This window comes from Oncorhynchus gorbuscha, linkage group LG16, assembly GCF_021184085.1.
Source record: "Oncorhynchus gorbuscha isolate QuinsamMale2020 ecotype Even-year linkage group LG16, OgorEven_v1.0, whole genome shotgun sequence".
NCBI classification, from domain to species: Eukaryota; Metazoa; Chordata; class Actinopteri; order Salmoniformes; family Salmonidae; genus Oncorhynchus; species Oncorhynchus gorbuscha.
Window position 1 is genome coordinate 50,838,499 of NC_060188.1, and position 26,052 is coordinate 50,864,550.

A 26,052-nucleotide genomic window follows, 5' to 3' on the forward strand; every position below is an offset into this window, starting at 1 on the left:
TAATGTGTTGAGTGTGAGCTATGTGATATATACAGAACAAAAATATAAACGCAACATGTTTCATTAGCTGAAATAGAACATGCCAGAAATCTTCCATATGCACAAAAAGCATATTTCTAAAAATAAAAAAATGTAGAAATTTGTTTACATCCTTGTTAGTAAGCATTTTTCCTTTTCCAAGATAATCCATCCACCTGACAGGTGTGGCATATCAAGAAACCTTGTATTTGGGACCCAAAAAAACACCACTCTAAAATGTGCAGTTTTATCACACAATCCAATGCCAAAGATGTTTTGAGGTAGCGTTCAATTGGCATGCTGACTGCAGGAATGTTCACCAGAGCTGTTGTCAGAGAATTGCTATTTTCTCTACCATAAGCCTAGGCTAGTGTCGTTTTAGAGAATTTGGCAGTATGTCCAACTGGCCTCAGGAGTGGAATAGACCGCAGACCTCGTGTAACCATGCCAGCCCAAGACCTCTACATCCAGCTTCTTCACCTGCGGGATCGTCTGAGACCAGCCAGTATTCTGATTGGATGGCCCTGGCTCCCCAGTGGGTGGGCCTATGCTCTCCCAGGTCCACCCATGGATGCAATTTTGTCACTAAACTGTAGTAACGTGTCAGCCAACAGGCAGTGTTATGACTTGCTGTGTTTAACCCGTATAGTGCTGTTTCTGTGTGTAAACAGACAAGTCCCATGCTGATATTGAATCCAAATACTAATTGAGTGTATGTAAACTTCTGACCCACTGGGAATGTGATGAAGGAAATAAATCACTCTCAACTATTATTCTGACATTTCACATTCTTAAAATAAAGTGGTGATCCCAAACTGACCTAAGACAGTGAATACTTACAAGGATTAAATGTCAGGAATTATGAAAAACTGAGTTTAAATGTATTTGGCTAAGGTGTATGTAAACTTCCAACTTCAGCTGTAGGTAGGGGTAAAAGTGACTAGGCAATCAGGATAGATAATAAACAGAACAGTATCGTGTGTGAAAGTGGGTCTATTTGCGAGTGTGTGTGTATGTGACGTCAATATACATGTGTGTTTTTTGTGAGTGTGAGCGTAGTGTGTGTATGTTAGTGTAGTATGTGTGAGTACAGTCTAGTGAGTGTGCATAGAACCAGTGCAAGAGTCAGTGGGGGAAAAAATGACATGGACCTCCTTTATAATTATAAAAACAATGTTAATTGTCAGGGTGGCCATTTGATTAACGGTTCAGCAGTCTTATGGCTTGGGGTTAAAAGCTTTTCATGAGCCTTTTGGTCCCAGATTTGCCACTCCAGTAACACTTGCCATATGCGATAGCAGAGGGAACAGTCTATGGACTTAGGTGGCTGGAGTCTTTGACCATTTTTAGGGCCTTCCTGTGACACTGCCTGGTATAGAGGTCCTGGATGGCAGAGAGTTCGGCCCCAGTGATGTACCGGATGGTACACACTACCCTCTGAGGATCTGAGGGTCCATGCCAAATCTTTTCAGCCTGCTGAAGGGGAAGAGGCGTTGCTGTGTCCTTTTCCCGACTGTGTTGGTGTGTTTGGGCCATGATAGGTCCTTAGTGAATGTGGACATGGAGGAACTTGAAGCTCTCAACCCACTCCACTAAACCAATCACTCAAAATGTCAGAACATGCACATTGTTCATGGAATCGTTGTGCAACATTATGCAATGTAACTTTTTAGTCAATTATGGGTATGGCTGGCTTCTTTTCACTTACAGTAACTACTAGCTTTACTCATCTGTAACGGCTTGCCACAGTGGCAGGTTAAGAAAAGTACTTCTGCAGGGCATGTGGCAGAAGCAATGTTATTTTTGTTGGTTTTTAGTGTAATACATTGTTTCATTTGTTAGTTTTTATCCGGATTTTGTACTTTATTTACACAGCAAGGAAAGAGAGGAGACGACAGATCAGCTAGATCCATAGGACAGAAAGTGGCAAACCTGACGGTTAGCGTGGAGTCGGCAGCACTACCACTAGACAAAACTCGCCCAGTACGTTTCAGTTGTATTTGATCATTGTATGGTGGTAAGCAAGTGGGAAGTCTTTCCATTATGACCACACCATGACCGTTGCGTCCACTCCTGAGGCTTTGTTACCCCAAAAAACACAAGCTTCAATCATAGTTCACAGCCTGTGATACTAGTCTGCAGTCTATTCTGACATCACGTCCATGCCTCGATAAGAGCCAATTAGATGAGGCTTGTGAAGTTGTAATAATAGGCGGTGAACCATGAATTCCGCCTAACTCTGTGTCCAGCCACATGAAGCCACAGGAGTGGTGCATGATTACACAACAAACACCTGGCCTTGGCAACCATCTCTGGACCACACATGCACCACTTTACCTGACACAGCACAAGGCATAGCCTGAGGTTATCAAACCTGTAGGTTATTAACTATAAAACAACTGCACAAAAAGCCTAGTTCATATCTACTAAAGCATGATGTGCACGAGGCCTACACACATACGACATGGACAATGCAACACAAGGCCCGGTCCATGGCGAAACGCAGAGCCTATAAAACGTCACACAAGACCCGATTCATACTTGGACTACAACATACTAAAGCGCATCGACCTAAAGCATGGCTCACGCTTTCAATAGCACATGCCCACTACACTAGGTTTATTTAATGGATACTGATTGACAGTAGGGCAGGTCCATGCTTACTAAAGCACCCACTGTTCAACCTACACATACTATAGCTCCATTCTGACTAAAGCACCATACACATCCTATAGGTGGTCCATCCATACAGTAAGCCAGGTCAATGCTTACTGCAGTAGTGTCAAAATAACCCATTCAGTCAGCCCTGGTCCAGGATGCCAGAAGAACATTGGTAACTAATAAAGCATATACTAAGCATAATACTACACATATACTACAGACAGTCCTGTTTGTATGTCCCATAAATAAATAATCAGATCTATGCAGAAACAGTACCTTTTCTTTATTGACCTTGATATTCACCCGTTGAAGGAATGTTTTTACTTGATTTTCAAGTCCCTCAGTCGAGCACCTGGGCTGAAGAATGTTTGGGTACACTTTCTTTACACAAAATAGATGTTTATTCCTACGCCAACTATTAGGTAGAGCATGGAAGGCCTGGTCCATGCTACTGTACATGGACATACTGTACACACGAAACATACCATAGATTTACACCCTAGGTTAAGGTACTCTAGGCCAGGTCCATGCTTACAGCAGCAGTGTCACATCCCATTCAGTCAGCACAGCCCTGGGCCTGGATGCAATAAGCACATTGGTGTAATCCCTGTGGTGGACTACTGAAACAGGTAACTGGATCACTTCTTTTTAAAAGCACCTTAAATGGATTGGATTGGCCTGGCTGCTGGTTTGGTTTTCTGTTTTAATACAGCTACGTAGTATCATCAGCGATGCCATACTGCTATCATAATGCTGCTTTGTCCACAATCCGGGCCTGGCGGTCACTAATTCACGGAACGATATGCTGCTGGCTGCTGCCTAAATTCCCACATCTGGGATCTGAAATATCTGACTGACAGTTCCAAAGCAGGTTTTGGAGAAAGGCGTCACTGCAACTCCACAAGTAGGCCTCGGCCGTGGGATTTTTTTTGTGAAATGCAACAGCGATATTAGATCTGCAGAAGAAATCCACTTAGTTGGGACTCATCATGTGCAATAATAACATAGAGAACACGTAATGCCAACAGAGCAGCCAAGCTGAAGCTACAGGCAGCGGGCTATGGTAATCTGATGACATTTCCACTTGCCCGTTTCAAAGACATATAATATCTAGATTTCCTAAACCTTAACTATATTGCACTTTGGATGATTATTCTGCAAAGTGCTAGATATGTCTGACGATTTCTCCTGAAACTGTCCTGTCTAGCTTAGAGTCCTACAGTACCTAGGGGGTATACTACAAGGTTAACCACAAACACAGAGTTACTGGGACATAAAGACACCAACACACACCTCCACCACATACAACCTACCCCTCTCCAGTGATCTGTGGCAACGTCAAGGCTATCCCCGGCCCCCAATTATCCAGAGCAGGGGCAAGGCAGGGGCGAGGCGGGTGATCGGCTAGGAAAGTGTATGGTAGGAGAGTCGGCTGGAGTCTTAACGTTACCTACCATCCAAAACCCTCTCACTGCTACCACGGCAACAGAGAGAGGATTACTGGACTGTACCATTCTGTTGTTAAAGGGGATTAGAGTGGACAGCCACACAACATGGCCCCTTTCTGTGGTGTGCGTGCATGTGCGTGTCACTCTGTGTGTATGTGTGTGTCACACACATGACAGATTACCAGAACCAGCATTCTCATCTAAGCTGCAAAGAGCAAAGTGAATTTTGACTCTAACTTTGTTGTCATACAATACATAGATAAATAAGGTCATTAATGTCTTGAAATGCATGTCTTAAGATGTATTTCTTTTTAAACCAAAGTGTTTTATTAATTTATATATTTACATCTTATTAAATTGAGTCTGCAACCAAAATGTGAACATTTCATGACATCTGGTTTATCCTGCCGTCACATCTGGGTGTAGTGAGTTAACTATTTCTAAGAACTCTTTAGTCACCAGTGTTGCAGAGAGAGCAGAGTGAGCGTGTGACTTGTTTCTCTAAATCAGGCCCAAGTTCAAGACAGGGAATCATCTCATTACGTCCCCTGGCAGTCAGGCAGATTACTGTAGTCAGCTCTATCAGCATAACCCTGAGAGTACAGCACAGCACAGCACAGAGAGCTATTATATCTATCCCATCCACCCCTCGTAATGAAAAGACATGACCCGGTCCGTGTCAGTCAGTCAGCTTCAGCCTAATCTCAAACTTGGCCCAAAACACGCTGCGTCACGTCACCACACACTCAGCCTCGCGCTGTGCTGCCTTTTGGGAAGTGCTGCAGCACTGTACTCATTCCACAGCAGCTGGATGGTTTAAACCTCAACATCTGGACAGAGGCACACTGGAAGCAAAATGTGGTGTTTGGAGATAAATAGAACTTAGATGGGCAGTTACATCTGGGTGGGTACTTCTAGGTTACACACATTGCTTGTGCTATTTTTTTCCTCAACACGGGTGTCCTTTAGGGGTGCGTGCTTAGTCCCTTCCTGTACTCCCTGTTCACCCAAGACTGCGCGGCCAAGCACGACTCCAATACCATCATTAAGTTTGCTGAAGACATAGCGAAGGCAGGCCTGATCACCAAGAAACGATGAGACAGCCTATAGGGAGGTCAGAGACCTTGCAAAAAGGCTCCTTAACAGCTTCTACCCCCAAGCCATTAGACTGCTAAACAACTAATCAAATGGCCACCTGGACTATTTGTATTGACCCCCCCCCCCCCCCCCCACCCCTTTGTTTTTACACTGCTGCTACTTGCTGTTTATTATCTATGCATAGTCACTTTACCCCTACCTACATGTACAAATGACCTTAACTAACCTGTACCCACACTCATTGACTCAGTACTGTTACCCCCTGTATACAGCCTCATTATTGCTATTTTATTGTGATCTGTTTTTATTTTATTTTGAATATATAGTAAATATTTTCTTTACTCTATTTTCTTAACTTCATTGTTGGTTAATTATGGGCTTATAAGTAAACATTTCACGGTAAGGTCTACACCTGTGGTATTCGGCGCATGTGACAAATACAATTTGATTTGTACTAATGTTTTTATAAAATCCTAATGACTAATATAAGGTGGGAATACACCATTTGAAATATTTCTAATAATTGTATCATTTGCTTTAGCCTGCTTGAAGTGCCAGCAGAGATATTAGAAAAGAAGGAGATAAGAATCCCAGTGGGAAATGAATGGAGAAAAGTATTACGCTCTGCCCAGCAGACTGACCACCAGTCGCCTTTGTGTTGTCATGCTGCGTCACGCGGTTGATAAGCTAATCATCACGCAACCCCTTCTAAAAGTCAGGGTATGAGTCGAGAAGTCGGTATATTTTCCTCAAAAGTATGTAATGTCACGATTTCAAAGTTATACGATATTACAGAGAACAAGTTAATTACCTCAAATTCTGGAAAAATGTTGTAATATTGAGCTTCTTGATCAATTTGTGCTCATGTTTGGATTTTGTGCTAGCGCCTAATTGACTCCCATTGATGCCTTGAAGGAGAGATCTCCTTGTCAGAGTGTACCCAAAATGCACTGCGTGGGCCATTGACAACGTACGTACAGGCAAAGTACACAATGAGCGTTAATATGATTCCAATGGAGTTTCCCATCTCCTCAAAAGTATCTCTGGTGCCAGGTGGGTATGGTTTGTGCATTTAAGAGTTTTCTATTGGTTACATCGCAACAGGCAATCTCAATCAGGTACAGCTAAAGCATTCAAAATGATTTTTAAACGTTTTTGAATCCAGGTCTGTTGCTTTGAGTTCTCTTTCTAACAGGGCAAAAGGTATTCCGTTCCTATACCGCTCTGATGTAGTGCTCTTTACCATCAACAGGGGGCAGTGTTGGCGCCATGCACAAATGACTGTTAGTCGCTTTAGATACAAGCGTCTGCTAAATGGTATTTATTATATCATTAAATAGTTCCAATCCTTACATTCTCTTTCCTCTTCTCCTCAGGTGTGCAGGGCCTGTCGTGGCCATTGTGCTCCCTGCAGGAGGTTTCTTTAGAGGAGGTGACTCTGGAGGAGGAGACTGACAGTTGCCTCTGGAGCCTCAGCACCTCCTTCTGGGACTCCCTCAGCAGCCTCTCAAACTCCACCACGCTGGACGGGATAGGGCAGCCCTGCAACACACACACACAGATGTCAAAGAGATGTGAAACAATGCATTGTAATGCTTGAGGACTTTTCCGCTCAGGCTGGGAAAACAATGTCTCTCTCCCTCTTGTCTTGGTGACATTATTATAAAGTGATTTTTTATTTATTTTTTATTTCACCTTTATTTAACCAGGTAGGCAAGTTGAGAACAAGTTCTCATTTACAATTGCGACCTGATGCATCAGGCTCTGGTGGGGTTAAACACCGGTGAACATACTGACACTGCCATCATCATCCTCAATATTATCATCACAAGGAGCACACTTAGTGACTTGGAGGCCCCAGGCAGCGGTCAGTCTGAGCACCCCCACACACATTTTGTATGGGTTTTAGAGTAACGATATGTAATTTAACTGTAAACATGGATTACCTTTTAATGTGCCATGAACACAACCAGTCATGATGTTTTCATCTGAATGACATACAAATCACTTCAAAAAGTAGGCTACCTTCGCACGTTCACCCAAAATAATTCCAGCATCCTAACAGTGCAATGTGTACCTGCCAACTTTCTTTCAATTCGTAAGTGGCTGAAACTATCTCACCGGAGAAAGCATCCAAGCGAGGGAAACAGCGCCCCTCTGTATATATCTGGCCAAAAAGAATATGACATGCCATACACTTTTTGCCAGACAGCATGAGATACATGGGCTTCGACAAGATGGCAGCATTATCAGCAGCACCTGGCTTTTTACTAAATAAATGTTAACTTAGGTAAAGGTTAACTTCAGTTAAAATAAAAATGTATTTTCTCTGCCCCACTCTGAAAGTGCCTCAATGCTGTAGCTTCATTTCAATGAAAGTCACATTTTCAATCATATTGCGTGAAACGATGCATGTGGAATAGTCCATTATATTATTAACCAGACTGTGGGTTATTAAATGACACTTGTTTCTACTATTATGAGAAGAACCTGGATTATTTTAACATTGATATGAAATATATATGTATGGAAATAAATTATTGATCTATGATGAATTATTACTTGGCTGTATGGATTCATGAACTTTTTTTGAGGCCTTTTCTGTCAACAACGTGGCCTCATTAACCTGGGCACAGTGGCCAGGCAAAACCCCCCCTTCCAGCAGCCCACTATAGCGGGTTGTTTGTCGGGGGAGTGGGGGGTTGGGGGGCAGCTTGGGTTGGGAAGCTTCTTCCACCATTGGGGCGCCAGTACAGAGAAGATCTTTCACTGGGCTGAGCGGGAGCTGCCCTCCTGTAGGGGTGGGAGGGCCAAGAGACCAGAGGTGGAGGAACGGAGTGCTAGGAATGGGATGTAGGGTTTGAGGATAGCCTGAAGGTAAGGAGGGGCAGTTCCTCTTGCTGCACTGCAGGCAACCACCTGGGTCTTGAAGATGATGCGAGCTTAGACTGGAAGCCAGAGGACTGTGCGGAGGAGCGGGGTGACATGGAAGAACTTAGGAAGGTTGAACACCATGCGGTCTGACGCATTCTGGAATGAACGAACAAATCAATTAATGAAATTTTATTTTCGTGTCAAATTGCCAATTAGCAAACCTATCCCTTATGGGATTAATTGACACATCAACAAACATTACAATAATTCACTATTGTAATTAAATGATAATTATTCTCCGGTGTTCTCTGCATTGTGCATCACATAAAGAGTGAAAAAGTAAATCAATACATAATAGTAAATAAGGTTATCCAAACAATAATTACATCCCTAGAGCAGTAAAATAATATACATACATATATACACTACCATTCAAAAGTTTGGGGTCACTTAGTAATGCCCTTGTTTTTTAAAGAAAATCACTTTTTTTGTCCATTAGGAAAAATCTAATTGATCAGAAATACAGTGTAGACATTGATTAAACAAAAATAGAACTGTTTGGCCATAATGACCATCGTTATGTTTGGAGGAAAAGGGGGAGGCTTGCAAGCCGAAGAACACCATCCCAACCGTGAAGTACAGGGGTGGCAGCATGTTGTGGGGGTGCTTTGCTGCAGGAGAGACTGGTGCACTTCACAAAATAGATGGCATCATGAGGAAAAACAATTATGTGGATATATTGATGTAACATCTCAAGACATCGGTCAGGAAGTTAAAGCTTGGTCGCAAATGGATCTTCCAAATGGACAATGACCCCAAGCATACTTCCAAAGTTGTGGCAAAATGGCTTAAGGACAACAAAGTCAAGGTATTGGAGTGGACATCACAAAGCCCTGAACTCAATCCTATAGAACATTTGTGGGCAGAACTGAAAAAGTGTGTGCGAGCAAGGAGGCCTACAAACCTGACTCAGTTACACCAGCTCTGTCAGGAGGAATGGGCCAAAATTCACCGAACCTATTGTGGGAAGCTTGTTGAAAACCCAAAACGTTTGACCCAAGTTAAACAATTTAAAGACAATGCTACTAAATACTAATTGAGTGTATGTAAACTTCTGACCCACTGGGAATGTGGTTGAGAACGTTTGTGGCCAACAGAAAATATGATAAATAAAAGAGAATGATCAGGAAGTCTACTTTTTTCTCCAATTAAGTCAAAACATTTGCATTCTTCAACCATCTGTGTAGGAGATAACACCTTCAATTCCAGGTTAACTATATAGTCCACCACAGCTTTTCCTTTGCCAGATATGGATGTAAAGTTATCGCTTAAGTGGCATATCCTTCCATTAATGACCTTTTAGAGTCCTGAAGGAATTCTAATAGGGTCTCTCCATGATGATTAACAAAGCCATCCAAAGCAACACGCGATGGAATATCATCAATATCATTTATATAGTCATCTAACCTCCCAATTCAACTGTTAAGATCCCCACATATGTAAATAGCATCTTCTTCTGTATATAGGTATACTTGACTTAACAAATGACTATAGAAGGAGGATCCATCTCTACCCCCTGTGGACTGTTCAGGTGACAAATATCATGAAAACAAAACAATAATCTGACTCCCTATGTTCAAAGCGCAAACCAATAATTCCTTCTAGGGCTTTATCGATAATGTCAATTTTATATACTTTCATCATATCATACTTTACACATATTCCCACTCCCCTAGAATCCCTTGGGGCTTTCATGTGAGTGTTGCTGTTGTTGCTGACACAAATGCGTTTCACTTATTGGCAGACATGCCATTATGATAGACATGTCTGGGTCGAACTTTGTTTTGGCAGCGCCTATTCTCCCAGATTCTAGGAATTATACATGGGACTCCAGACGTCCAACTTCAAGAGCAATGTGGCCTTGTAGCTGCTTGTTATTATTCTCCAGTTGAGTCGGCAGAGCTGTATGATTATACTAAATTGCTTTCTCCAAAGATACACATAAGCTGTCAACTTTACTATTCATTCCTTTTTCAATACACAGCTTCATTTCTTCTTTCTTTTTTTCTACTTCAATTTTTGTACCTAGACTCCTTATCTCCGTCATGACATTTGCCATGCTATTGGCACTTTCTTTCTTTGATAAATTTGTCTCCATGCTTTTCTCACCACTGTGTAGATGGTGTCCATATGTTTCTGTTATTGCTGTTCAAGGTAACGTTAGATATCCAACTAAATGTAATGTTATAGCTAGGCTAGCCAGATTACTCGCCAAACAATCCCCGACAAATCTGTCTATTGACTGTATTTCACCCTCACGGGATTCAAACTTCAGCTGCCTCCATTTACGATCCGATCGCTATGTTTTAAACATTGAAAACGTTTCAATTTAAAAAGTTTGAAATAGTTTGGTCCCATAAAGAAGCAGCTGCGTTTTTCACCGTGTGCACTGGGAGTCCGGATATGTTGCAGGGGTTTGATGGCACAAGCGGTGTGCCCAGCCAAAAGAGAGTTGCAGTAGTCTAGACGGGAGATGACAAGTGCCTGGATTAGGACATATACCGCTTCCTTGGCGAGGAAAGGCCGTACTCTACGGATGTTGTAGATGTGAGGCCTGAAGCAATTGCCTCTTCTGTCTAATTGTAAGTCCGCCACTGATCATTACCATCAACTCAGTCCACAGCTCATCCTGGGATTCCCTCTGTAGTAGTACTCCCAGCAGATATTCAGAGCAAGAAAATGAGCTCTTAGTCACAGACGGGCATAGAGAGGAGTAATTTAAATCAGGCACTTAGATCATAGCCATGAGGAGAGGGTGGTCTCTCTATCTACACATCTGTATCAGTACAGCTCAATCACTAGTTCAGGCTTAGAGGGTTTTCAAGAGCAGTTACCAACCAGACCAACAGAGGGCAAAGCTGAGGCATTTTAGTCCTTTGATGAGATTAGTGAATAGGACTGACTACAATGGATGACACAGAGAGCCTTTTGTGGGCAGACTGCTAGTGTTAGATAACCTGTTATCATTGAAATGTTCAGCGCGTTTGAGGGGATGCAAGCCAAGGTGATTTTTACATCTGAAATGTTCGGCACGTTTGAGGGCTGCAAACCAAGGTGATTTTTACATCTGAAATGTTCAGCACGTTTGAGGGCTGCAAGCCAAGGTGATTTTTACATCTGAAATGTTCAGCACGTTTGAGGGCTGCAAGCAAAGGTGATTTTTACATCTGAAATGTTCAGCACGTTTTGAGGTGATTTTTACATCTGAAATGTTCAACGTTTGAGGGCTGCCAAGGTGATTTTTACATCTGAAATGTTCAGCACGTTTGAGGGCTGCAAGCCAAGGTGATTTTTACATCTGAAATTTTACATCTGAAAGCACGTTTGAGGGCTGCAAGCCAAGGTGATTTTTACATCTGAAATGTTCAGCACGTTTGAGGGCTGCAAGCCAAGGTGATTTTTACATCTGTGATTTTGCACAGACAGACTGCAAAGTAGTCGATCTCAAACACAAACATTAGATTGGTATTGAAAGAGTGTTTTGCACCTGAATTGGGTATAGACACTAGAATGGGTATTCTGATTCTTTCTGCAAGCCAATGATTTTTCATCTGAAATGGTGTGGAGGTGATTTTACATCTGAAATGTGCCCAGACGGGTCTCTAGCTGCCTAGGTGATTTTTACATCTGAAACTGCAAGCCAAGGTGATTTTTACATCTGAAATGTTCCGCACGTTTGAGGGCTGCAAGCCAAGGTGATTTTTACATCTGAAAGGTGAGGCTGCAAGCCAAGGTTTTTACCTGCATTAGATTGGTATTGAAAGAGTGTTTTGAAGGGATTCTATTTCAGCTGTGCCCAGACGGGTCTCTAGCTGCCTACACTCCTGCTGAAGGGCAGCAATCTCCTTGTCCTTGTAGAGCAGTGTATCTGCATGCTGTGCCAGGTCACGGGCTCTCTGACGGGCAAACGCCCTCTTGTACTGCTCCACCGCCCCAGGCCGCACCGGAACTGGAGCGTTCACCTGGACAGAGGGGAAGAGTTAGAGGGTAAGGGTCAACACAAAGCGGATGGAAAATAGAATATTAAGAAGTACTGTTCATCACAAACGTATACTTATACCCATTGACCCTCTCAGAAAGGATTGTTTTTCACCTGTATATTTGCTGGAGGCAAGTCGTTCAAGGTTCCAACTCTCACTCACAAAACAATCTTAAATCACAATAAAACAATTGCCCACATTCTGTCCGTGGGAGCAGCAGTTAAGCGAGCCAAGCCTAACTGGCATTTCAAAGTGTTTTAAATATCAAATACAGTCTAAAAATAACATTATATATAAATCAGCCCTGTCCAATTGTTATGAACGTCACACCCTGATCTGTGTCACCTGTCCTTGTGATCGTCTCCACCCCCTCCGGGTGTCGCTTATTTTCCCCGGTGTATTTATCCCTGTGTTTCCTGTCTCTCTGTGCCAGTTCGTCTTGTATGTTCAAGTCAACCAGCGTATTATTCCCGTGCTCCTGCTTTTTCTATTCTCTTTTGCTAGTCCTCCCGGTTTTGACCCTTGCCAGTTTTCTGGACTCCGTACCCCCCTGCCTGACCATTCTGCATGCCCTGACCTCGAGGCCGCCTGCCACTCTGTACCTCTTGGACTGGTTTTGACCTTTTGCATGTCCACGACCATTCTCTTGCCTACCCCTTTTGGAATGATTTAATAAATATCAAAGACTCAAACTATCTGCCTCCCTTGTCTGCATCTGGGTCTCGCCTTGTGCCCTTATAATGAAGTCAGCGTTGGCACTCTTAAAGGTTCCTCTCATTTTTCATTGATTGAGACTTTATTTGTATTGTTTTTGCTGTCTATGGGAAAGGGGAAAGAGGGGGAGAAGAAAAGGGAGAGGGAGAGAGAGGGAGGGTGAGAGGGATAGAGAAAGGGTCTCTCTCTCTCAGGCAGGTGAACAGGTGCTGTGTGGAATACTGAGGTAGCCAATGGGCTGCGGGCCTGGTGGCCTGGGTACAAACAGGTGGTTGTACAGGTGGCACACTGGACTAATGTGCGTGATTAGCCCAAATGTGGTAGAGGGGGATGGGGGAGTTACTCGTCTGGGCAGGAGGAATCTCTTCCTCTAAATACTTTTGTTGGAGCATTGTTAAATCTCTGATCTGTTTCCCAAAACCATCATTATTAACTTTGCACTTGAAAAACTTCTAATCTAACGCCTGCCTCAGACCACACAATTCTTCAAGCTCTGTCAAGTTAGTTGTTGATCATTGCTTTTCAAGTCTTGCCATAGCTTTTCAAGCAGATTTAAGTCCAAAATGTAACTAGGCCACTCAGGAACATTTAATGTCATCTTGGTAAGACACTCCGGAGTATACTTGGCCTTGTGTTTTAGGTTATTGTCCTGCTGAAAGGTGAATTGGTCTCGCAGTGTCTGTTGGAAAGAACCAGGATTTTGCCTGTGCTTAGTTTTACTCCATTTATTTTCATGCTTAAAAAACTCCCTAGTCCTTGCCGATGACAAGCATACCCATAACATGATTAAGCCACCATTTATGAAAATATTAAGAGTGGTACTCAGTGATGTGTTGTGTTTGCCGAAACATAGATCTTTGTTCTCAGGACATAGAGTTAATTTCTTTGCCACATTTTTTACCTTTTACTTTCGTGTCTTATTGCAAACAGGATGCATGTTTTGGAATATGTTTTAGTCTGTACAGGCTTCCTTCGTTTCACTTTGTCATTTATGTTAGTATTATTACAATGTTGTTGATCCATCCGTTTTCTCCTATCACAACCATTAAACTCAAACTGTTTTAAAGTCACCATTGGCCTCATGGTGTAATCCGTGAGTGGTTTCATTCCTCTGCGGCAAATGAGATGGGAAGGACACCTGTATCTTTGTGACTGGGTGTATTGATACACCATGCAAAGTTGAATTAATAACTTCACCATGCTCAAAGGGATTGTTTTTACCCACCTACCAATATGTGACCTGTTTCAAGAAGCTAGGCATATGTCGCATGTCAATACTTCACATGAGAGGAATTTTTACTTGTTATTTTATACATTATTTATTTATTAAAATGCAAAAACCAAACATGTATGCAATCTGTAAATACAAATACAATTGTTAAATAGTAGCCTAGTTGGTTTAGCCACTGAAAAATACAGGAATCTTCCCACTAGCCATGATTGGCTGAGATAAGTGATTGGCTGGACAAGCCGAGAGATGAGTTCGGATTGGTCTGCCATTTAGCGTGCTTCTGTCTATAACATGAGCTGCTCAGTATGTGTAGATAATCCTTTCTACCGCTGCATTTTTTGAAAGATAATATTTTTGCTACTGCTCAACATTGCTGCCGTTAAGTTAACAGGCTCTATCAACAAAGATCAGTGGGGGAAAAAAGTTGTGATAGACTACTTTCTTGAGGACAATCATGCCATGCTGACTCTATCGGACTCTGAAAATGAATCAGACGATGAGGAAATCCCTGATTTACGGAAGAAGTTGACCGAGTTTTGAAATCAGCGGAATGCCTGGTGGAAGTAGAAAGATGATTGCCAATTTTTTTAATTTAACCTTTATTTAACTTGGCAAGTCAGTTAATAACAAATTCTTATTTACAATGACGGCCCACCCCGGCCAAAGCCTAATCCGGGCGACGTTGGGCCAATTGTGCGTTGCCCTGTGGGACTCCAAATCACAGCTGGTTGTGATACAGCCTGGAATCGAACCAGGATCTGTAGTGACGCCTCTAGCACTGAGATGCAGTTCCTTAGACCGCTGCATTACTTGGGAGCCCCAAATGAGGAGAGAGTTTAAAAGAAAACACAGAAGGTTGTTGTTTAAAACACCTGTCCCTGGATTACGTCATCAAACTAATGGCAACCATGCCATCCATGAAAGAGAGGGAGAAGCGTTCATCCATGTATATAGGTAAAAGTCTAGCTACATTTTCAGATATCATACATTTCTAATTTTGTCAGAAAGTCGTTTTCATTGCAAATTAAAGAGTACTGTTAGTTAGATGGCTGACGTTAGCTGGCTGGCTCGCTAGCTAATGTTACGCATATGATCTGTGTAGTAATATTATTCACATTTGCATGGCTATTATAGCCTAATGTTAGCCAACTAGCAAACATTGAACCTAGTTGTTTAGCTTCAGCTACCTGCAGATTCATGCATGGTGCAAGGTCGTATGAGTTGAGATGATGGTTAATTATTTAGCTAGCTAGCTAGATACTAAACAAAAGACTCCACTATGAAAGTAACCATTTCACTGTACCGTTTACACCTTTTGTATACCGTGCATATGACAAACTTTGATTGTATTTGATATAGTGTGTGTTTATCAGAGATGGTAATGTCACGCCCTGGTATTTGGTCAGGCCAGGGTGTGACATGGGTTTTTGTATGTGGTGTGTAGCTTAGTGGGGTTGTAGCTTAGTGGGGTGTTCTAGGAAAGTCTATGGCTGTCTGGCTGTCTGAAGTGGTTCTCAATCAGAGGCAGGTGTTTATCGTTGTCTCTGATTGGGAACCATATTTAGGCAGCCATATTCTTTGGTTGTATTGTGGGTGATTGTCCTGAGTCGATGTTAGTTGACACGTATAGGCTGTTTTCGTTTTGTAGTGTTCGTGTTTAGTCATGTTTACGTTTGTTTAAATAAACATGGATCGCAATTGACACGCTGCAGTTTGGTCTGACTCTCCTTCACCATATGAAAACCGTGACAGGTAATGTGAAGAAGAGCATGACCTGCACCAAAGTAAGACTGGGATATAGGCCAAGGACTAGATAAATTGCATTTTTACTACTACCATTACTAGACTACCTTATTCACTCTGTTTCACACATGGCCTCACATGTGAATCCTTAAAGATATGGGTGGGGCTAAGGCTTAAGAGGGTGTGAATGATGTTGAATGGGTGTAGACAAAGAAGAGCTCTTCAGTAGGTACCAAAAAATTCACAGGCCATTTTCAGCCCAAAACTGGGTTTACAGGTTTATTTTCAAAGCAGAATTACTCCATTGTTCCTCAACTGCAGTGTATGATATACCATTTTCTAGCTCGAAGTCTCTACTTTTGTCCAATTAAAAAAATATACAATAATGTTGTCTTTGTCTCTCTAAATAACTGTAATGTGGTTAACCTTAAAAATCTCAATCTAAATGATTCAAATATGAAAGTAATAATTCAACCAGAGCGCGCCCTTAGATCGTGGGAAAGGCCACACTTGACCGTTGCACTTGAATCATTCCCATGGTGAATGGCTAAGCCCGCAACGCTATGTAACCACACACTATTGCAGAGACTTTGATATTACCGGACGCAATTGATATGGTGAAAATAATATGTGAGGAGGCAGAGGGACAGAAACTCACATTAATCCCTAAGAATTGATGCCTTAGCTAGCAATCAAGAGGAAACTCTGACTGAACGACTCAAACTCCTCACCTTATACTCTCCAAAAGGATGTTAGCGGTGAGGGCCTAGATGCCAATGCAATGACTTTTGTTCGTTACTGGCGGGGGATGCTATTCACAAGGACATAGAGTGCCTTCGGAAAGTATTCAGGCCTCTTGACTTTTTCCATATTTTGTTACGTTTCAGCCTTATTCTAGAATACACACAATACGCCACAATGACAAAACAAAAACAGGTTTAGACATTTTTGCTAATTTATTGAAAATAAAATGGAAATATCACATTTACATAAGTATTCAGACCCTTTACTCAGTACCTTGTTGAAGCACTGTTGGCATCGATTACAGCATTGAGTCTTCTTGGGTAGGATGCTACAAGCTAGGCACACCTGTATTTGGGAAGTTTCTCCCATTCTTCTCTGCTGATCCTCTCCAGCTCTGTCAGGTTGGATGGGGAGCGTTGCTTCACAGCTATTATCAGGTCTGTCCAAAGATGTTCGATCAGGTTCAAGTCCGGGCTCTGGCTGGGCCGCTCAAGGACATTCAGAGAGTTGTCCCGAAGCCACTCCTGCAATGTCTTGAATGTGTGCTTAGGCTCGTTGTCCTGTTGGAAGGTGAACCTTCGCCCCCAGTCTGAGGTCCTGAGTGCTCTGGAGCAGGTTTTCATCAAGGATCTCTCTGTACTTTGCTCCGTTCATCTCTCCCTCAATCCTGACTAGTCTTCCTGCTGCTGAAAATGATCCCCACCATGATTCACCGTAGGGATGGCGCCAGGTTTCCTCCAGACGTGACACTTGGCATTCAGGCAAAATAGTTCAATCTTGGTTTCATCGTGGCCTAAGTCCTTTAGTTGCCTTTAGGCAAATTCCAAGTGGGCTGTCATGTGTCTTTTACTGAGGAATGGCTACCGTCTGGCCACTCTACCATAAAGGCCTGATTGGTGGAGTGCTGCAGAGATGGTTGTCCTTCTGGAAGGTGCTCCCATCTCCACAGAGGAACTCTAGAGCTCTGTCAGAGTGACCATCGGGTTCTTGATCATCTCCCTGGCCAAGGCCTTTCTCCCCCAATTGCTCAGTTTGGCCGGTGGTTCCAAACTTCTTCCATGTATGAATGATGGGAGGCCACTGTGTTGTTGGGGACCTTCAATGCTGACCTTAAATTTTTGGTACCCTTCCCCGCTGTGCCTCGGAGCTCTATGGACAATTAATTCGACCTCATGGCTTGGTTTTTGCTCCGACATGCACTGTCAACTGTGGGACCTTATATAGATAGGTGTGTGCCTTTCCAAATCATGTCCCATCAATTTAATTTACCACAAGTGGACTCCAATCAAGTTGTAGATACATCTCAAGGATGATCAATGGAAACAGGATGCACCTGAACTCAATTTCCAGTCTCATAGCAAAGGATCTGAGTAATTATGTAAATAAGGTATTTCTGTTTTTAAAAATCTGTAATACATTTGCAAACACCTGTTTTTGCTTTGTCATTATCGGGTATTGTGTGTAGATTGATGAGTACTTTTTTTATTTAATGCATTTTTGAATAAGGTTGTAGCACAACAAAATGTGTAAAAAGGGAAGGGGTCTGAATACCTTTCAAATGCACTGTATTACGGGCAGTGGGCAGGCCGTTGCACATTATGAATGTCTCCCTCTGCCATATAGACTCATCATATCACCCACTGAGCTATAATGGATACACCTAGAGCAACTGACGGCAAAAGAGCTGAGCACAGGACTCAGAGATATGCAGCTGGTAACTTCAATTGTAAACTACATTGTGCATGCTTGTTCACAAAACTATTTGGAGATATTGGTTAAGAGCATGACAATGTTTTATTTCACACCGAGGCTTGGTGGTTATCGAGGTTGGAGTGTTGGGAAGATTTTTTGAATTTAGAGAGGAACAGTTGTCATTTGCAATTAATATAAAAACAGACTTTGTTGAATTTCTGTTTAATGAAAAGAAAATGTGTCCTCCTTGCATATGTTATGGACATATTCGAGAAAGTGAACGCACTGAATGCAAACATGCAGGGGAAATACAGCAAAATTCTACAGATGAGTGACCGAATCAGCTAAATCTGTTTGACTGTGATCCTGGCTCAGTTGACATGCCAGTAAGTGAAATCGAACAGCTGATCGAACTGTCATGTGACTGAACGCTGCAGACAACGCATTCACGGGTCACTATGGAGGAGTTTTGGTTCCTGACTCAAAGGGCTACTGTGCCGTCTCCCTCGGAGCATTATAACTCATGGTACGCTGATTTAGTGCTCTCGTCTGCATTAAAAACAAATACCGATCTAGTTTGGATGTGACAGGAGAGATGAGGTGCCCACGGTCAACCACACCCCCTGACTTTGATCATCTCCAATGCGACCTGCATCAAGCACACCTATCTCATTAATGTTGGTGAGATCATTTATCTTATGTCAGATTACTTTGCAATTGACTGCCATAGCAGCAATTTAAAAAGTCAACATTGGCTGTTAATGACATTGTTTTACACATGGTTTGGGTCTAAATCATTTTCAGATATCAAAATGGGGTAATGGGCCAATAAAGTTTGGGAACCCCTGCAGAGGTGTGAAATAGACCTTGGTTCAAAGTATTTAATTTCTTTCAAATACCTTACCTGTATTTGAATGAAATGTAGCTGGCAGGCAGGCTCAAGCGTAGGCACAGCTCAAAGTATTTGAAAGAAAACAACTACTATTTGAAATCAGGTCAGCAGAGCAGTGAGAAGAGGTTTAAGCCATGCAGGAAGGCACTAGCTATTCCTGTAAATGGTAATAGGCAGTGTGTGTACCACTTTGAGGTTGGCCGCTTAGGAAATGGCATCGACTACTTACGAGTTCTAACCCTGACTACGTTATTTAGTGACTTTTTTTGTGTTTATCTTTACTTTTTGTTGTACAGAAAGTTCATACTATCAGACTGGATATACCATACATTAGGAACACCCTTTTTTCCCCTCAGGACAGACTCAATTCTTCGGGGCATGGACTTGAAAGCGTTCCACAGGGATGCTGGCCCCCCATGTTGACTCTAATGATTCCCATAGTTGTGTCAAGTTGCCTGGATGTCCTTGGGTGGTGGACCATTCTTGATACACACAGGATACTATAGAGCGTGAAAAGCCCAGCAGTCTTGCAGTTTGACACAAACTGGTACGCCTGGCACCTACTACTGTTCAAAGGCACTTAAATCTTTTGTCTTGCCCATTCACCATCTGAATTGAACACATACACAATCCATGTCTAAATTGTCTCAAGGCTTAAAAATCCATATTTAACCTGCCTCCTCCCTTCATCTACAATAATTGAAGTGGATTTAACAAGTGGCATCAATAAGGAATCATAGCTTTCACCTGGTTAGTCTATGTCATGGAAAGAGCAGGTGTTCTTAATGTTTTCTGTACTCAGTGTACGACTGCCAATCACTTCTAGACATCAGATCAACAGTTACTAACCTCAATTTCGACTTCAAATCCGACTTCATCTCACACTCACCTGTTCCCTTGTTCATACCGGAACCAATTCCTTTGTTTCATGGGCTACCAAAACGCCACGGGCGTAGATGGGGTAGACGAACCGGTATCCTGGTGAGACTGAGACAAAGAGAAAATCGACCGGCACTCCCTTCCATCCTATTGGCAAATAGCCAGTCACTAGAGAATCAGATGGACGAGCTTTGTTCGAGAGTCTCCTATCAGAGACTTAAAAAGCTGCAATATTATATACCTTGCGTAGACATGCTGGATGACTCTATGTACGTAGAACTCAGTGGTTTCCCCATGCAGCAGCATGATCAGACGGCCACGGGTATGTCCTGAGGCCGCCTTGTTAATAAACAACAACTGGTGCGCAGCTTCCAGTGTGAAGGAAATCTCAAGCTTTTGCTCACCTGATATAGAAAACCTCATGGTAAGAGCGCCAACTCCACTTTGGCACTCAAAAAAATGTATGGGGCCATAAACAAACAAGAAACCGGAGACTTTAATGCAGCAGACATAAAACCTCACTTCTTCTGCTCTACTAGAAGCGCTAAAAGTCTAGACCCCTTTTATTTTACCCACAGAAGCGCATACAAGGCCCTCCCTCGTCCTCTCTTCGGCAAATCTATTCTCCTGCTTCCCATTTACAAGCAAACACTCAAACAGGAAGTAACACTGATGCCCTCAGTACGTCAGGAGTCCAATAAAGCAGACGCGAGGCTATAAGACGTTTTGCTAGTACAGACTGGGATATGTTCAAGGATTCATCTGATAGCATTGAAGAGTTTACCACATCAGTTTGAGTTTTTTGCCATTCACAAGAAGCATTGCTTGTTGCAACCATGCCTAGAACAAAATAGATCTCAGAAGACCTAAGTTTAAGAATTGCTGCCTTGCATAAAGCTGGAAAGGGTTACAAAAGTATCTCTAAAAGTCAGTCCACGGTAAGATAAATTGTCTATAAATGGTGAAATTTCAGCACTGTTGCTACTCTCCCTAGGAGTGGCTGTCCTGCAAAGATGACTGCAAAGGAACAGAGCAGAATGCTCAATGAGATTAAGAAGAATCCTAGAGTGTCAGCTAAAGATTTACAGAAATCTCTGGAACATGATAACATCTCTGTTGACGAGTCTACAATACGTAAAACACTAAACAAGAATGGTGTTTATGGGAGGACACCATGGAAGAAGCCAATGCTGTCCAAAAAAAACATTGCTGCACGTCTGAAGTTCGCAAAAGAGCACCTGGATGTTCCACAGCGTTACTGGCAAAATATTCTGTGGACAGATGATACTACAGTTGTGTTGTTTGGAAGGAACACACAACACTATGTGTGGAGGAAAAAGGCACAGCACACCAACATCAAAACCTCATCTCAACTGTAAACTATAGTGGAGGGAGCATCATGGTTTGGGGCTGCTTTTCTGCCTCAGGGCCTGGACAGCTTGTTATCTATCATTGACAACAACAAGAACAATCCCAGGTTTATCAAGATATTTTGCAGGAGAATGTTAGGCTGTCTGTCTGCCAATTGAAGCTCAACAGAAGTTGGGTTGTTGTCCTGTTGCATCACCTAACAGAAGTAAATCATCAACAGAATGGCTTGAACAGAAGAAAATATGTCAGTCCTGACCTCAACCCGATTGAGATGCTGTGGCATGACCTCAAGAGAGCAGTTCACACCACACCATCCCAAGAATATTGAGGAATATACATTTTTGTAAAGAGGAATGGTCCAAAATTCCTCTTGACCTTTTGCAGGTGTGATCCGCAACTACAGAAAACGTTTGGTTGAGGTTATTGCTGCCAAAGGAGGGTCAACCTGTTATTAAATCCAAGGGTTCACATACTTTTTCAAAAATATGAACAATTATAATTGTTTGTGTGTTATCCGTTTAAGCAGACTGTGTTTTTCTATTGTTGTGACTTCGATGAAGATCAGATGAAATTGTATAACCAATTTATTCAGAAATCCAGGTAATTCTAAAGGGTTCACATACTTTTTCTTCCACTGTAAATGTGTTTCATGCTCGATTCTATAAATATAACACTGAGTCTTGCGTGAATGCCCCGTTGTTTTGGATGACTGTGTGATCTGGCTATTCATGGCCGATGTGAGTAAGACTTTGAAACATGTTAAAGCTCGCAAGGTCGCCAGGCCAGACAGAATACCAGGGCGCGTTCTCAAAGCATGCGCAGACCAGCTGGCAAGTGTCTTCACTGACATTTTCCAAGGTCTCCTTGTCACAGTCTGTAATCCCAACATGTTTCAAGCTGACCACCATTGTCCCTGTTACTAAGAACTCCAAGGTAACCTGTCTAAATGACTATAGCCCTATAGCATTCACATCTGTAATGATGAAGTGCTTTGAAAGGCTGGTCATCGACACACATTAATACCATCAACCCAGACACCCTGGATCCATTCCAATTTGCATACTGCCCCAACAGATCCACAGATGATGCAATCTCTATTGCACTTCACACGGCCCTCTCCCACCTGGACAAGAGGGGAAATAACTATGTGAGAACGTGGTTCATAGACTACAGCTCAGCGTTCAACACCATAGTCCCCTCCAAGCTGTGGACCCTGGGACTGAACACCTCCCTCTGCAACTGGATACGGGACTTCCTGACGGGCTGGCCCGATGTGGTGAGGGTAGGCACCTGCCACACTGACCCTCAACACGGGGTGTGTGCTTAGTCCCCTCCTGTACTCCCTGTTCACCCACGACTCCAACACTACCATCAAGTTTGCTGACGACACAACGGGGGTAGGCCTATGGTGGCGAAATTACAAGATTGTTATAATACTGTTATTGCATTTTTCTTAGACGTAACAGAATGGGGTTAGAACTCTCATGTGTCTGTGTTAACACTGACAGTAGATTTACGATGCCTTAGGTGATAAACCTAACAAGCCATGTTCCATTAATGTGAGGGAGATGGCTCGGCTTGAGAGGAACCTCGTTTTGGGGGCCACGCCCTGTTTCCCTTTACATTGAGAACAGTCTTCACAGCAGATACTGTCTGCTGTGAATTATTCATTTCTTTCATACAACCCCTAACCTTTTGGCCCAATCCACACATCTGCTGTTTGTCGTGTATTCATAAAGAGCTATAAAGAGCTGTAACTCAGTGATCACCTCCAGGGTGGTTACCTACCAACTCCATTACTGCAGTAAATAAATAATACATTTCAATTGTTTTGAAGAAATCTAAATGTCTCTCCTTTGATTATAATTTCACCACATGCCTGATCACCGACGGCGATGAGACAGACTACAGGGAGGAGGTCAGAGTCTTAGCAGTGTGGTGCCAGGGAAACAACATCTCCATCAACGTCAGTAAGACCAAGGAGCTGATGGTGGACTACAGGAGAAAGAGGAGAGAGCACGTCCCCCATCCACATTGACAGGGCTGTTGTGATGCGGATCGAGAGCTTCAAATTCCTTGTCGTCCACATCACTAAGGACTTAACATGGTCCACAGACACCCGCACCGTTGTGAAGAGGGCACGGCAACGCCTCTTCCCCGCCAGGAGGCTGAAAAGATTTGGCACGGGCCCTTGGATACTCAAAAGTTCTACAGCTGCACCATTGAGAGCATCCTGACTGGCTGCATGGCCACTTGGTACGACAAATGCACCCTTGACAGCAAAGTGCTTTAGAGGGTGGTGCAGACAGCTCAGTACATCACGGTGGCCAAGCTCCCTGCCATCCAGGACCTCTATATCAGGCGGTGTCAGAGGAAGGCCAAAAAAATTGCCAAAGACTCCAGCCACCCAAGCCATAGACTGTTCACTCTTCTACCGTCTGGCAAATGGTACGGGAGCATCGGCTCATGGACCATCAGGCTCCGAGACAGCACAGGCTCATAGCAAAGGGTCTGAATACTTATGTAAATAAGGTATTTCAGTTTTTTATTTTTAATACATTTGCTAATATTTCGCTTTATCATTATGGGGGATTGTGTGTAGATTGACGAGGAACATGTTTTATTTAAGCCATTTTAGAATAAGGCTGTAAAGTAACAAAATGTGGAAAAAGTCAAGGGGTATGAATACTTTCTGAATGCACTGTCCATATCTACATGAAAATACATAGTACCCCTGAAAATGGATCTATTACCTGTACTACATGTACATTCTTGTGTATATTATTCCTTGTGTTACTATTTATTTATTTTACTGGGAAGAGCTCCTAAACAAGCATTTCATATTTCATCTAAATTGTTGTATTCAGCACATGACAAATAACATTTGATTTTAAATGAGTATGACAACCCTGCAGTAAGGCAATAGTTATATCTGAAAACAGTGATAGGCTTGTAGTTTACCACTTTGAGGTTGGCCTCCTGTAGTTTGCGTGCCCTGTCCTCCAGTCTCTTAGCGATGACAGCCAGCTCTGTGTTCTTCCTCCTCAGACGCCTCACCTTCTCCTCAGTCTCTGGGACACTGCTCTTCCTCTGCAGAGAGATAGAGGGAGAGACATATTTAAAAACCTCCTCCACAGGCCTGCAGCTCTGACTGACACTGCCAGAACAGGACAGGCATGGTGAGGACTGGACCAAAATAACACAGTAGAGGACTCAAAAAGACAAAGACAAACTTTTGTAACCCGGTTCTCTGATAATATGAGTGTCACTATGGGGATTCGTTCCAGGCGGATCACAACACGAAGAACCAATCACATAACATATTTCGGAGACAGACAGATCGAGAGGCGAATGAGGTGAGCCCCTCCCTCCTTATAAGATGCCACTCGCCTGTCCTCTGGTCATTATCAAGCATGCCTTTCTTCCTTGCACTCTGCGAGTAGGGAAATGCGGTGATACATCTCACTCATGATCAGAGGACCAGGGTTACGAAAGTAACAATGAGTTCTCTTCAAATTCTTGTTTCGATGTATCACTATGGGGATATGGCCAACTCCCGTAACGTAGACATGCCCTCTGAAGCTAGGGTAACCCCAACAGCATCACCCCTCAGAGGCTCCGACACAGTACACATCAACAAAGGTGCAGTGACGTCCAGTCGGTAAAAAGCTCAAACGTACGAGGGGTGGCCCAACATGTCACATCGCAAACATATATTGTAAAGAGATGCCTTTGAACAGTACCATAGAGATAGCCATACCTCTGGTGGAATGAGCCCTCAGGGGGCTGTAAAACCCTTGCTATTATAAGCCAATATAATAGCCTCCAGTATCCAATGGGATAGCTGTTCACTTCTTGACGCACCCATCACGTTAGCGAGATCTGCTCTAGCCCCCAATGGTGGAACAAACTCCCTCACGACGCCAGGACAGCGGAGTCAATCACCACCTTCCGGAGACACCTGAAACCCCACCTCTTTAAGGAATACCTAGGATAGGATAAGTAATCCCTCTCACCCCCCCCCCTTTAAGATTTAGATGCACTATTGTAAAGTGACTGTTCCACTGGATGTCATAAGGTGAATGCACCAATTTGTAAGTCGCTCTGGATAAGAGCGTCTGCTAAATGACTTAAATGTAACTGTAAATGTAATCATTTTCATCAACACCCGCTGAATTGCAGAGCGCCAAATTAAAATTAAAATACCAAAAATATTTAGTTTTCATTAAATCACAAGTGCAATATAGCAAAACACAGCTTAGCTTGTGGTTAATCCACCTGGCATGTCAGATTTCAATACAGCTTTTCGGCGAAAACATAACAAGCGTTTATGTAAGAACATCTCTCTCAGTAGACAAAATATTAGAAACAGCTACCTTTGATGATTTTTGGATGTTTGCACTCACGAGACTCCCAGTTACACAATAACTGTTCCTTTTGTTCCATAAAGATTATTTTATATCCAAAATACCTTGGCGCGTTATGTTCAGAAATCCACAGGCTCGAGTGGTAATGACATCACAGACAAATTCCAAATAGTATCCGTAATGTCCACAGAAACATGTCAAACGTTTTTATAATCAATCTTTAGGTTGTTTTTAAAAATATATAATCAATAATTTATCAACCGGGATCGTAGCTTTTTCA

The 26,052-nt window shown here is 42.8% G+C and overlaps 1 protein-coding gene across 8 annotated transcripts in view; it reads right to left on the reverse strand.

Annotated features, from left to right (window-relative positions):
* Positions 1 to 26,052, reverse strand: part of LOC124000649 (peripheral-type benzodiazepine receptor-associated protein 1-like) — a 169,288-nt gene that overhangs the window by 72,923 nt on the left and 70,313 nt on the right. For all 8 annotated transcript variants that reach the window (XM_046307182.1, XM_046307185.1, XM_046307184.1 and 5 more), the window contains 3 exons: positions 24,367 to 24,495; positions 11,949 to 12,121; positions 6,579 to 6,771 (listed from right to left, as the gene is read on the reverse strand). In XM_046307182.1, the coding sequence (XP_046163138.1) occupies positions 6,579 to 6,771; positions 11,949 to 12,121; positions 24,367 to 24,495 (495 nt within the window). The remainder of the gene's footprint in view (positions 1 to 6,578; positions 6,772 to 11,948; positions 12,122 to 24,366; positions 24,496 to 26,052) is intronic.